This window comes from Propithecus coquereli, unplaced genomic scaffold (assembly GCF_000956105.1).
Source record: "Propithecus coquereli isolate 6110/MARCELLA unplaced genomic scaffold, Pcoq_1.0 Scaffold142, whole genome shotgun sequence".
Taxonomy (NCBI): Eukaryota; Metazoa; Chordata; class Mammalia; order Primates; family Indriidae; genus Propithecus; species Propithecus coquereli.
Window position 1 is genome coordinate 4,339,761 of NW_012138525.1, and position 12,970 is coordinate 4,352,730.

Here is a 12,970-nt window from a genome sequence, read left to right on the forward strand (position 1 = left end):
CTCAAGCCAGACCTGGCCCTGGGCCTGGGCTGCTCAGGAGCTGCTCTGCACCTCTGCCCTTTTCCACCTGTCCGGTCTGGGGGGTCCTCACCAGTTTCAGGTAGAGTTCCACGTCCTTATCCTTCAAGGAGGAGTACACCTTTTCCATCTTGTAGGTGATGCCACACTGGGAGTCATCCAGGCTCTTGATGAAGTTGTCCCGGATCTCAGCCATGAGGTTGGTGAAGCAGAAAAAGGTGTCTGCCTCAGCATGCTCTGGAAAGATGCAGGGTGCACAGAAGTGGCATGCATGGGGCCCACCCCGCCACCTACTTCATTGAAATCTGGCCCCTCTGAGCACCCCCAAATTGCCCTTCCCTCATGGTCAGGCTGTCCTTCCTCTGGCCTGGACCACTCTCCACTCCCAGACTAAGGAAATCATTGTTTTCTTCTCACATCTGGCAATGCTGTACACTCACTTAGCAATTTATTAGATGCTCTCCTGATGACATTTTTCACGCAGGAAGGTAAGCTTCCTGTATGCACATCTCATCTCCTCTACCAGAAATTAAGTTACAAGTATCAAAAGATCAGTAAACATCCAACATCGGAGCCACAAGGATCTTATCCAGGCCAAACTCTCAAGTGACAGGGAGAGTGGAGGCCCAAGAGGGGAAGTGAGCTGCACAGTCGGATCCAGCCCTCCAGCCTGCTTGCCTCAGTCCATTTTTCTAGGAGCCAGCAAGGAGGGATGTGGGCAGCCCAGGGCCTTTTTACCTTTCCACTCACTGTTGGGGTCGGTGGCAAAGGTATAGTAGAGGGGCCCGACGATCTCATTCATGCCCTGCACATAAGCAATGCCAGGGTTGAGCTTGGCGTAGATGAACAGGATCCGCTCCACCACCTCCCAGTGGGCCTCGCAGCCGTTGGGCAGCACCTCATACTCATGCAGGGACGATGATGCAGCAGTCTTGTGCGGGGAGCTCATCTGGGGAGCAGAGGAGGAGCCCATCAGGAAGGACAATGTGTCTTGCCAGGAATATTTACCATTAAGCCTGGACTTAACTTCCAGCTTAGGGAAAATATAAGACATAAAGGAACCTGTCAATCACCATAATGAGGAAACAAGTAGACAATTCCAGAATATGGGGCATCGTACGGGACAATAGTACTAAGGTCTAATTCATGGTGGTAAAAGCCAGAACAGCAGTTAGCTCTGAGGCAAAGGGTACTGACAGGGAAAGGGCACGAAGGAACCTTCTGGATGATGGAAATTTTTTTTTTTTTTCTTTTTTCTTTTGCTTTAGTTTGACTTGCAGCAACTGTGGCCTGGTAAGATGGAAATGTTCTGTATCTTGACTTTGGTGGTTACAAAGGTATATACACAATAAAATTTATCTAGTTGTATATATACATTTTACTGTATGTAACTTACAGTTCATTTTAAAACCTTTAAATATGTCAAAAACATATGACTGCACAAAACTTTTTAAAAAGTCACTTTGTTTGGGGGGCAAGGGAGAGACATCATGAGACTAAAGAAACATAACATTCCAATGCAAGGCATAAACCTTGATTGGATCCTGGTTTAGAACAAAACAATAAAGATACTCTTGGTACAAGTGAGGAGAACATCTCAATTGATCACGGGCTGGATGTGAGATGATGTTATGGAATTACTGTTGATCTTCGTAGATGTGCTATCAGATGCCTGCTGAAGTACTTGGGGGTGAAGGGTCAGACAACTGCAACTTACTCTCTCCAAATATGATGCACACAAATAAAGCAACATGGCAAAATGTTAACAACTGTTACATTTAGATGGAAAGTATACAGATGTGCACTGTACTCTTCTTTCAACTTTTCTGAATGTTTGGAAATTTTCCTAAGCAAAGGTTAGAAGCTATGGATGCAGGCACTTTGTGGTGGTAATAAAATTTAAAAGGAAAAAAAATTAAAAAAAAAAGAAAAGGTTAGAAGATAAAGAGATGACGATCCCTCCTAAAGGTCAGGCATGGTGGCTCATGCCTGTAATCTCAGCACTTTGGGAGTCCAAGGCAGGAGGATTGCTCGAGGCCAAGAGTTTGAGATCAGCCTGGGCAAAATAGTGAGATACTGTCTCTATAAAAAAATTTTTAAATTAGGGGGTGTGGTGGCGTGTGCCTGTAGCCCAAGCTACTCAGGAGGCTGAGGCAGGAAGATCATTTGAGCCCAGGAGTTCAAGGTTACAGTGAGCTATGATAGTGCCACTATACTCCAGCCTGGGCGATGTCCCCAATACCAGTTGCCCCTCAGGATCCCCTGAACTTTGTAAAGATTCAGGTGCCTGGGCTCCCTAAACCTACTCAATCAGCAGCCCCAGCAGTGGGGGCAACCCAGGCAGAGAGAGTTTATGAAGCTGTGCTGGCAGCGCAGGGTCCCGAGCACATTAAACTCCCTCTCCCATTACACACACACACACACACACACACACACGTATGCATAAACACACGTATACGTGTTTATATGCACACATCTCAATAACATTTACTGAGAGCTTTCTATGTATCAGACAGTGTTGTGCAAACATTCCTCCATAAATAACCCCCTGAACAACCTAGAATATTCTCTCAACATCATTTTCAAGATGAGGAAACAGGCTCAGAAATGTTAGGTCACCCATGTCTCACACTAAGTGATGGCACTGGGACTTGAACCCAGACGGGCTGACTCCAGAACCAGGCCTCTAGGGCAGGCTGCCACTCAGGGATGCCCAGAGCTTTCTGCTTTCTAAGAATCTGCACAGCCATGACCTCATTTCATCCTCCTGGCAACTGAAAAGCCAGGCCGGGCAGAAATGATCATGCCCAGTTTATGTGAAGAGGAAACAGAGGCCCAGGAACATGAGCCAGTATTACTTCCTGGCGTCGCACAGATGGTCAACTTTAACTCAAACCACCCAACCACAGGCCCAGAGGTCTAGGGATGAAGTTTCTGGTGGGTTCTCTGCCACCAGGACCAGTTCCAAAAGTTAAAATGTGTAAGAGCTCGGCTCTCGGATCCCAGTTACTACAGTGAAAGGAATGACAGGAGCCAGTCCCCTCCGGCTCCTAAGCCAGGAAATCCGCAACCTAGCGGGCTGCCTACAAAAAGAGCCACGTGGTTATTTAAACAAGTGTTCTGTACCTCACGGCACTTCTGCTCCCAACTCTGTCATAGGCACATGGAACCCTGGGATAAGCCCCTGCCCCTGCCACCCTGTCAATGTCTTGATCCAAGTCATTCCCTTGGGGAAAAAGCCTCTGCAGTAGTATCCATCTCTAGCTTGTTAGAGGCTACAGAGAAGGGTTTTTCCATGATAGAGGACAGTGAGAAGTTTTGGGGAACAAGCCCCTGCTCCAGGTACCAAAGCAGTAGGCGTAAGTTAAGGAATATGCTCCAGGTACCAAAGCAGTAGGCGTAAGTTAAGGAATATGCTCCAGGTACCAAAGCAGTAGGCGTAAGTTAAGGAATAAGGTAATATACTTGTTTGGCTACAAGCAGCTTCTCAGAGTTACACGAATCTGCTAGAAGATTTGGGTTCAAACACCAGCATGACTTGCCCAGCACAAGTCCCACCAATTCCACCTCCTAAGGCTCTCAGATCTATGCCTGCTCCACCCCAGCCCTGGGCCCCACGACCTTGTACCTGGACAACTGCAGCTGCCTCCCAGGTGGCCTCCCCACCTCCAGTGCCCAACACAATCTTTTACAAAAGCAGACCCGAATCACCACCCTGCTGCGAATGCTGCAAGGGCTCTCCCCACCCCTCAGGACAAAGGTCCCTCATGGCCACACTGCCACCAACCTCTTTCCCCTCACTCTCTGCTTCTAGCCAAGGCCCCAGGACCTTGCACACACCATGCTCTCTCCTCTAGAGGACTTTGCATATGCCCTCCTCTCCACCTGGAATGTTCCTTCCTCTTTGTCCTTCAAGCCTTGGCTCAAACGCCACCTCCTCAGGGAAGTCTTCTCTGATACCCAGAATGGGTCAGCCCCCAGCCCATCCCACCTGCCTCACACTTCCTCACCACATTAGTAATGACATTCTGAAAGCCACTTCTGCCATAAGAACAGAAGTGTGGCTTGTTCACCATGATGCAAGGCCCTCCCCTGACAGCCCTTACACCAGCTGGAGGGCAATGAACCTTTGAGGCCCAGAGGTGGACCTGGCAGGACCAAAGTTGTTTTGGGTAACTGTCAGGGCAGATGGTTTTGGGCCTGGCACCAGTGGTCCACGGGAGGCAGGAAGGAGAAGACTATTAGAGGAGTCCCTGGGGGCCCCAGGTTGGCTCACGTTTGTAACCCCGCTCCGGTTCCGGGCCACTGTCTGGGATTTCAGCGTTGTCTGTTCCACTCGCTTACGAAGGGTCTCAAATTCATTCTGAGGGTCCAGGATGAGGAGGCAGGGGTACTCGGTGGCCCTCTGAAAGAAGGATATGTCTGGGCACAACCTCCTGTCAAGAGGGAACAGGAGAGAATCCTGTTACTCAGGATGTTTTTGGCTATTCCATCAGCGCCCTGCTGCTAGGAGACTCCAAGCGTCCCCCAAAGCATCATTTTTGGGGTGTTTTTTTTAGAAAGGGAGTGCCTGGGTCTGTTCGTCCAAACACTGTTGAAGCAAGAGACAGATCCACAGGACCACTGAATGCGCTGCCTGTTTTGGGGTTTTTTTTTTTGTTTTTTTTTGGTTTTTTTTTGAGACAAAGTCTTACTCTTTTGCCCGGGCTAGAGTGAGTGCCATGGCATCAGCCCAGCTCACAGCAACCTCAAACTCCTAGGCTCAAGCGATCCTACTGCCTCAGCCTCCCGAGTAGCTGGGACTACAGGCATGCGCCACCATGCCCGGCTAATTTTTTTCTATATTTTTAGTTGTCCGATTAATTTCTTTCTATTTTTAGTAGAGACGGGGTCTCGCTCTTGCTCAGGCTGGTTTCGAACACCTGAGCTCAAACAATCTGCCCGCCTCGGCCTCCCAGAGTGCTAGGATTACAGGCGTGAGCCACCATGCCGGCCGGGGGTTTTTAATTATTATTTTACATATTAATGGAAGTTCTCCATGCCCACCCTGGTTTGTTTTCGGTTTTTTTTTTTTTTTTTTTGGAGACAGAGTCTCACTCTGTGGCGCAGGCTAGAGTGCAGCAGCATCAGCCTAGCTCACAAAAATCTGTTTTTAATTATAACATTGTTTTTTCTTTCTTATCCCCTATGGACCTCAGGATGGGCATAATTATAACATTTTATTTAAAAACAATATAAGGCCAGGCATGGTGGCTCAAGCCTATAATCCTAGCACTTTGGGAGGCCAAGGTGGGAGGATTGTTCAAGGAGGCCAGGAGTTCAAGACCAGCCTAAGCAAGAGTGAGAACCCATCTCTACAAAAAATACCAAAGTTAGCCAGGCGTGGTGGTGCATGCCTATAGTGCCAGGTACTGGAGAGGCTGAGCCAGGAGGATCACTTGAGCCCAGGAGTTTGAGGTTGCTGTGAGCTACCCTGACACCACCGCACTCTAGCCCAGGAGGCAGAGCAAGACCCTGTCTCCAAAAAAAAACAAAAAAAAAAAAGTCATTATATATGTATAGTACCCATATTTTATGTGCATTTCCAAATAGATATGCACGCATTTTTTTAAGTGTCTTTATGGTCAAACAACCTAACTCTTCTCTTCAACCACAAACATCTTTCAATGTCAAAAAACATTTAACTAGTATGCACAAGGCTATCAACTGTTGTGCTATTTGAAGTAGTGAAAGAGGTTTGGTTAAGTAAGTTATATACTATACAAGAGAATATTATATAGCTGACATGGAGAGATGTCCAAGGCAGAGTAAGAGAAAAAATAACTTGGGAGACAGTCTCTGGAATGTGATGTAGTTTTTAAATTAGATGTATTGTAGCATATGCACATTTTGCAGACTTCTTAGACATGGCACATTGCAAACCTGCCCTCTAGAAATACTGAAGGTCGTGCTACGATCACTACCAGTGTAAGACAGAAGCCGCTCTCCTGGGTCAATATGTGGTTCCTGACTTAAATGTGGCCATCAGAACACCTTGTGGCAGAGCCCCCTTTCTCCTGCAGCCTGGCCGCGCCACCCAGTGCTGGGGTCCCCTGCGGCTATCTTCAGATGTACCTGGGCAGGGGAGCAGCACCCAGGGTGGTGAGGGTGAGGAGGACCTTCCCCTCAACTTTCCCCTGCCACGCATCTTCTTCCCAAGCTGCAGGGCACTCTCACATGCTGGTCCTCAGCCCAGCTCACTGCCTCACCGCCTCCTCCTCTTCCTTCATGTCTCGTGCTGAGTCACCTCCTTAGAAAGGCTTTTCCCGACCTCCCAGTGCAAACAGGGCCCCCCTTTTATTCTCTCAGAGCATCAGTTTTTCCTTCTGTAACAGCATTTACAGTATTTCGAACTACATATATGTTTCTGGGTTTAGTATCTGTCTCCTCACTTACACTGGAAGCTCTCCGAGAGCAGAGACCCTTTCAGTCTTGCTTACCCCTAGACCTTTACTCACACGGGCGCTCAGCAATTCCTTGAGAAGCAGCCAAATGAAGGTGCACCTGGCCTTGCAGACCAACTTGGGCACCCGAGAGCTGCCCCTTGGAAGTGCTAAAGAGTCACTGTGTGGGACAGACAGCCAGCTTGTCCTGTCTGACCAAGGAAAGTGCCGGAGGAGGATTCAGGCAGGCTGCGGTAAGTGCAACAGGACAAGTTCCCAGAACCCTTCCTAATGGAGAGCTGATGCTTTTAAGGGCTTCCGCGTTGTGCTAACACTAGCACAACAGTTCCATTTATACGTGGAGACCCAGGCCTCACTCTATGCCCTTAACTTGAACCATCTTGCTCCTACTTTACAGATATAAAGAGTAACGCTCAGAAAGCCTGAGTCACTTGCCTAGGTCACACAGCTAACAAGTCCCACCTTTGTGGGACTGAAACCGGGCAAATGGACTCCAGAACCCAGGCTCTCAGCCACTCCACCACCCTGCAGACAAGACCTTCCCTCTAGCTCCTCGACCAGCCTTATGGAGATCCCACATGCTGCCAGACTCCCAGCCCAGCAGGGCAGCAGAGCCAGCACTTCCACATTTCTTTATCAAGTGGAAGAGCAGGCACACATTGTAGCTCACGATTTTACAACACACGTATCTGACCGTGTCACTCCCTTGCTCAAAGCCTTTGCAAGACTGCCCCATGCCCCTGGGATCAGGCCCGAGGTCCAGCCCCTGCCTCATACCCTGGCTCTTACATTGTGCCTTGAATGCGCCAAGCTCTGTGGGCTCTCCAGGGCTTCCCAAAGACAGCTCCCACCCGCAACAGCCTCTTCCTCTTTCCTGAGGCCTCTGACTTCTCAGATGGCAGCGGACACACTGTTTTCTCAGGCCAGGCCTCCCCCAACCCCTTGAACTTTACGTCAGAGCATTTACCATGAGTGCTAAGTGCAGGTAAGATCTAACTGGTCGAATGTCTGTCTTGCCATCTTTCCCTCTAGGTTCTAAGCTACTTAAGGGGAAGGACCACGCCTGTCTATTCAGCACTGAACCCTGAGCTTAGCACTGTATACAGCCAGGGCTCAATACTTGTTGAATGAATGATCAGATGAGTCCATAAACACCCAGGACACAAACGAAACTAAAGTGTGAATTAGGAGAGCTGGGCACAGCGAGCAGCGCTCCACCCACGCACTTCCCCTGACAGCCCATTCTCAGGCCCATTATCAATGGCACCTGGACCCAGAGGGACAATCCACACACACCTTGTACACCTGGGCTGCAAAAGGAAAGGACAGAGCTGGAGAAACCCCCAGAAGTCCCGCGGGTCAGCCCCCAGCCCCTAGGTGCCCTGCCTACCGGACATCCTTGTCGATTTGCAGCAGCACCTCATTGTCCTTGAAGTACGTGTTCCACCGGCTGTCGGGGCTGGGGTTGAGTGGCTGTCGGGGGAGAAGATGCTTCATTCCCGGCACAGCTAGAACCCAAGGACCGAGTCTACCCTGGAGGCCTGAGCAGTGGCCTTTCCCAACAATCCCGCCACACACCCAGCTGCAGCCCTGAGACAGCCTGCAAGCTGCTCAAAGGAGACGGTACAGGACTCCCCACAGCCTCCCAAACCCCACTCAAACCCCACAGCCGGCAGCTGAGCCGGCAGTCTGCTCTGAGTCTATCCCTGATGGGCGGGGACTCTGTTCTTTCTGTTCCCTGCCCTAGCTCTAGAACTCTGTGTGTAACAGGTGCTCGCTACGTGCTTATTGAATGAATGAATGATATATCATTAGGTTTCTTCAACTCTCATTTATCAATGCTTTGAGTCATCAATTCCTATCTTTGGAGGACGGGCCTAGGGTCAATCCATTTCCATGTCCTGCAATGTGACGCACACGGGAGGAGTTCAGCTTTTGCAGAAAGAACAGGTTTCTTCCAGGCCACAGAAAGGCAGTTTGTCTCCGCTCCTGCCTTGCTCTGACTTCCTTCAACTATACCATCATAGGACCTGCCTCAAGGAAGGGGGATGAGGGTAGAAGGAGACCTTGCTCTTGGAGCACCCGCAGCAGGGCTGCCCCCAGCACTCCCTGGACATGGGCCATCATTTATATACTGACTGGGCCTGAGGAGGAGTGGGAGAGACAACTGTCTTCAGGGGCTGAGCAACCAAACGCAGAAAGAGGGTCTGGAAGGTCCAGAAGGAGCCGATGCCAGGCTGCTGAACTCATCCATGGCGCGGGGGTGCCTGGCCTGCTCAAAAGGCCCCACCCCTCCTCATTCACTATCCTCGGTCTCTGATGCCGGCCCTTACTCACGTGGTCCTCAAAGGTCACATCCTCCCTGGACACACCCATGTTGGCCTTGGCAATGCCAGGCTGGATGATCATTTCCCTCAGGAACTGAGAGTACAGCTCCCTGTGGAGAGGAGGAAGAGGGATGGTTCCCAAAGATCTTGCTCAGGGAGCCCAGCCCAGACCAGAGAAGCAGCAACAGGAGGCAACTCAGTCTCAGCACCACCAGCTCTGTCTGATGCAAAGGCCCTCCCGCCATCACCCTTCCACAGGGCCTCACCTCTGCTTGGCCAGGATGGAGGTCCATGAGGCTCTCTCCAAGGGGAGGTAGTTCAGGAGAATCTGCACAAAGGGAGAGGGGCTAAGCTCTGGTGACAACTACCCTAACCTTGGACAATAGGTGGAGGCTGACAGGCCTCAAGGAAAAGGTCTCATAAAGCCCAGAGAAGATGAGACGTGCTGGAACCCAGGAACATCCACACGAACCAGGGCTAGTCCCCGCTTTTCCTCTCCCCTGCCTCCCTTCCCCTTTATTCTAAACCAGCCCTTTCCTCCGCTTTTCCTCACACACTCTTTCAAATGATTGAAACGACAGCACCAACACCACCACTTGTGCTCAAAGGGGCTAGAAACCAGGATACTGGGTTTCCACTGTCACCTCAGCTGACAGCTTTGTGGAAAGCACAGCCTTTGTTTTGTCCCAGTAAGCATCACTTCTGCTGGTATGGACCAGGAAGCAGAGGTCTTCACCAGCATTAGAAAGTGTCCCATCTCCAAGGAGATCCTGGAGGGGACACCAAGAGGAACAGAAAACCCAGAACTTCCCAGAAAAGCTTCTTCAGACAAGCAAGGAAAGGTGCAGAACAGGAGGAAGAGGCCAGGGAGGGGATAGCCCATGCAGGAACCCAGGGACTCTCAGCAGAGCAGAAGCCCCACCCCAGGCACACCCACCTTCCAGCAGAGGCACCGCAGTCCGCCCTCACAGGGGATGCCTGTGGACACAGCAGGCAAAGGTCACGCCCCAGGCCGGAGTCCCAGAACCCCCCAGCCCTTCACCTGGGAGACAGCTGGCAGGGAGTGAAGTAGGCAAGAAATATTTCTTCAGGGATCATTTGCTGTCAGAAAGATTACTAGACTGGAAGCTAGTTCTGTGTGTAATTTCTGACCACGGCCCCAGGCCCCAGCCCAAAGTTCCCTCTGTCTAGAACATTTTTTTGAGGACAACACCTTCTCATCAGTCTCATCCTTGATATTCTTTCCTCAGAGCAGCCTTTACCAACCACCATCTCTTCCCAACCAAAGTCAGGTCTCCCTCTTATAAACAATAATGGCTCTGTGACTTCTTCATAGACTCTATCACAACTAGAATTATATAATATACTTTGTGTATTTACTTAACATCTGTAACCCCTACTACTGGGTAAGCCCCAGAAAGACAACATCTGTCTATATTATTCCCGGTGCCTAGCACAGGGTATGGCGAGCAAAAGATATTCTCTAAGTATTTGTGGAATATAAACTAAGCTACTAATGCTAAGTGCTTTGTGCTTTATAGACATTATTTCACTTAATCCTCAGTATAATCCCATCAGCATCATCATTCTCATCTTATAGATAAGGAAATTTATCTATAAAGACAGAGCAACCAAGGACTCAACACGGGTCTGAATCTAAAGCCCAAACTCTTAACCACTGACACAGACTGCCTTCCCTTCCAGGCCTACATACTACTCCTGAACAGAAAGACAAACTTGTCCTGCAACATTGTCAGGAACCTTGCTAGAGCAATATCCCTGGCCCTGTGAACATGAGCTAATGCCCCCCACTCAGAATGGCAGGGATAATGAAAGAACTTCTTGTTGGCAAAGTTACAGGGGTAGGGTAGTGACAAGAAGCTACATGGAACACCTTGGGGTATTTTTAAACACAAGCAAAAAGCAGATAATTGGCTGGGCACAGTGGCTCATGCCTGTAATCCTAGCACTCTGGGAGGCCGAGGCGGGAGGATTGCTTGAGCTCAGGAGTTCGAGAACAGCCTGAGCAAGAGCGAGACCCCGTCTCTACCATAAATAGCTGCCAAACAACTAAAAATAGAAAAAATTAGCCAGGCACAGTGACGCATGCCTGTAGTCCCAGCTACCTGGGAAGCTGAGGCAGGAGGATCGCTTGAGCCCAGGAATTTGAGGTTGCTGTGAGCTAGGCTGACGCCACAGCACTCTAGCCCAGGCAAGAGAGTGAGACTCTGTCTCAATTAAAAAAAAAAAAAGCAGATAATTAACCATGCCAGGGAGGGCAAAGTCAAACACTGCTTAGGACCAGCTTCTTTAAAGTCAGTGTCCCAAGGCTGAAATTTTGCGATTAAGCAAAATTTACTGTCACCTCAGCTTAGATCCCAAGCCAAGGAGAGAACCAGGAACCACCTTGCAGCTAATGGAATTCCACAACATGGGAAGCTAGCTGAGCAATGAGGAAAGGCCTGACCTAGGCTCAAAAGGTCACTCCCCGCTCTCATTCTCCCATTTCCAGTCCTCTCCAGTTACTCTCGGGAACCTGGTGCCTCCTGTCTAAGGCCTAAAGGTATGCTAACTGTGGCCACAACTCCTCTGGGAAACCTCTCCAAGCTCAGGATGGTCACTGCTTGTTCAGCGCTCCAGAACCTGGAGAAGGCCTCAGGAGTCAGGCTGGCCCCTATAACTGACCAGGTGTGGCCCTCAGCACCTTCTCCTCCAGCCCAGCCACAAGGCTCTCTAGGGAAACCCTGAAAATGCAGAGTTGCCTCTTACCACTAAAACTGAGTTCTCGAAGCTTTTCCAATGCAATTGAGGGCTCCTTCAGGACATCCTGGAAATCTGCAATCCTGGAAGTAGGGAGAAGGCAAATGAAGCACACTCAAACCCTAAGGTGACAGGCTTAGTGACTGAGCCTGCTGCCCACAGCTCCCTCACACCTCCAGTCTCCAACCTGTCCCTCCTTCCCCTTCAGGGCATAAAAACCCAAAGCTCATTCAAGGTCCTCACCAAAAGCAGCTCTGGGGAACAACAGATCTATAGAGCAATTCTTCCGCTAAGCTCAGAAACAGAATGCCAGTGAAGAAACTTGAGATATTATCTAGAGGTTCTCAAGTGAGCATCCTAAAATTAGACACATTTTGATATTTAGTGAGCTGACATTTACTGGGCACTTCTATCGGCCAGGCCCGGCCCACAGCACAGCCACGACCTTAACTCAATGAACCCTAGGAACCCGGAGTAATTTGATCCGCAAACGATGGACCTGTGCAATCTGCACGCAGCTCTCCATGCTCACAAATATAACCATTACAAGACCTCTGGGCCTGTCCACACGGAAGGACAAAGGTTTAAAAAGCACATCCTGGAGGAAAACTGAGGAGTGAGCAAAATTTAGCCAATGTTGCAGGATCTGGCTGGGGGAGGGGGCAGATTGGAGAAAGCAAGTTCTCTAGTATTTCTACTAAGAAAAGGGCACAGGGAGCATTTGGAGAAAGGAGAGTACTGAAGCAGAGGGTTAAAAAGAGGGAAAGGGACGGGGGCGGGGCATGGAGGTCTAGATGAGGAAGACACCAGGGGAAGGGGGAAACCAGGGGTCCAGGGAGAGAGAGACAGAAGGGGTGACACCAGGGGCAGAAGAAGTGCCTCCGCTCCGTCCTCCCCCCGGCCCACAGGCAATGAGGTTAGAAAGTGGCCTCCCGATTCCTGGCCGCACCAGCGCTCCCACCCTTTGCGGGGCAGAAGGGGCGGCCTGGCCAGAAGTAGTCTGGCCGGGTCGGACCCCGTAGCCCCTTACCGGCTCTTGTGCAGACTCGACATGGTGGTGTTGACTTCCGGACCCCCAGGTGCCTCTACCTCCTGGGCCGCCGCCGCCGCCGCCGCCCTCCAGGGACGCGGAGCGCCTGGCAAAAGCCTCCGGCCGGAAACGCAGGCGCAAGCCTCAGCGTTCCGCCTTGCCCGGCCCCGCCGGCCCCTCCCCGCCCGGTCACGTGCTACCGTCTGCTCTTCGCCTACCCTTCCACCCTAACCACGTACGGCTGCTGCTGCTCGGCGGGGCTATAGGGGCTGCAGTACGCAGGCCCGTCCCGCGAACACTACGGGCCAAGTGTGAGGACCTGCCAGGGACAGCGTAGACTGTGTGTCCCTGGACTATTTCTTGCACTTCCCTGGGCCTTAGTCTCTATCTGC

The 12,970-nt window shown here is 50.6% G+C and overlaps 1 protein-coding gene across 2 annotated transcripts in view; it reads right to left on the reverse strand.

Annotated features, from left to right (window-relative positions):
* Positions 1–12,728, reverse strand: part of TBC1D13 (TBC1 domain family, member 13) — a 15,671-nt gene extending 2,943 nt beyond the window's left edge. The window contains exons 1-9 of one of the 2 annotated variants that reach the window (XM_012639752.1): positions 12,579–12,728; positions 11,558–11,631; positions 9,726–9,766; positions 9,055–9,116; positions 8,799–8,898; positions 7,852–7,934; positions 4,295–4,454; positions 757–967; positions 92–255 (exon numbers count right to left, since the gene is read on the reverse strand). In XM_012639752.1, the coding sequence (XP_012495206.1) occupies positions 92–255; positions 757–967; positions 4,295–4,454; positions 7,852–7,934; positions 8,799–8,898; positions 9,055–9,116; positions 9,726–9,766; positions 11,558–11,631; positions 12,579–12,601 (918 nt within the window). In that variant the 5' untranslated portion in view covers positions 12,602–12,728. The remainder of the gene's footprint in view (positions 1–91; positions 256–756; positions 968–4,294; positions 4,455–7,851; positions 7,935–8,798; positions 8,899–9,054; positions 9,117–9,725; positions 9,767–11,557; positions 11,632–12,578) is intronic. The other variant, XM_012639754.1, reaches the window with a different exon arrangement.
* Between the last annotated feature and the right edge of the window lie 242 nt (positions 12,729–12,970).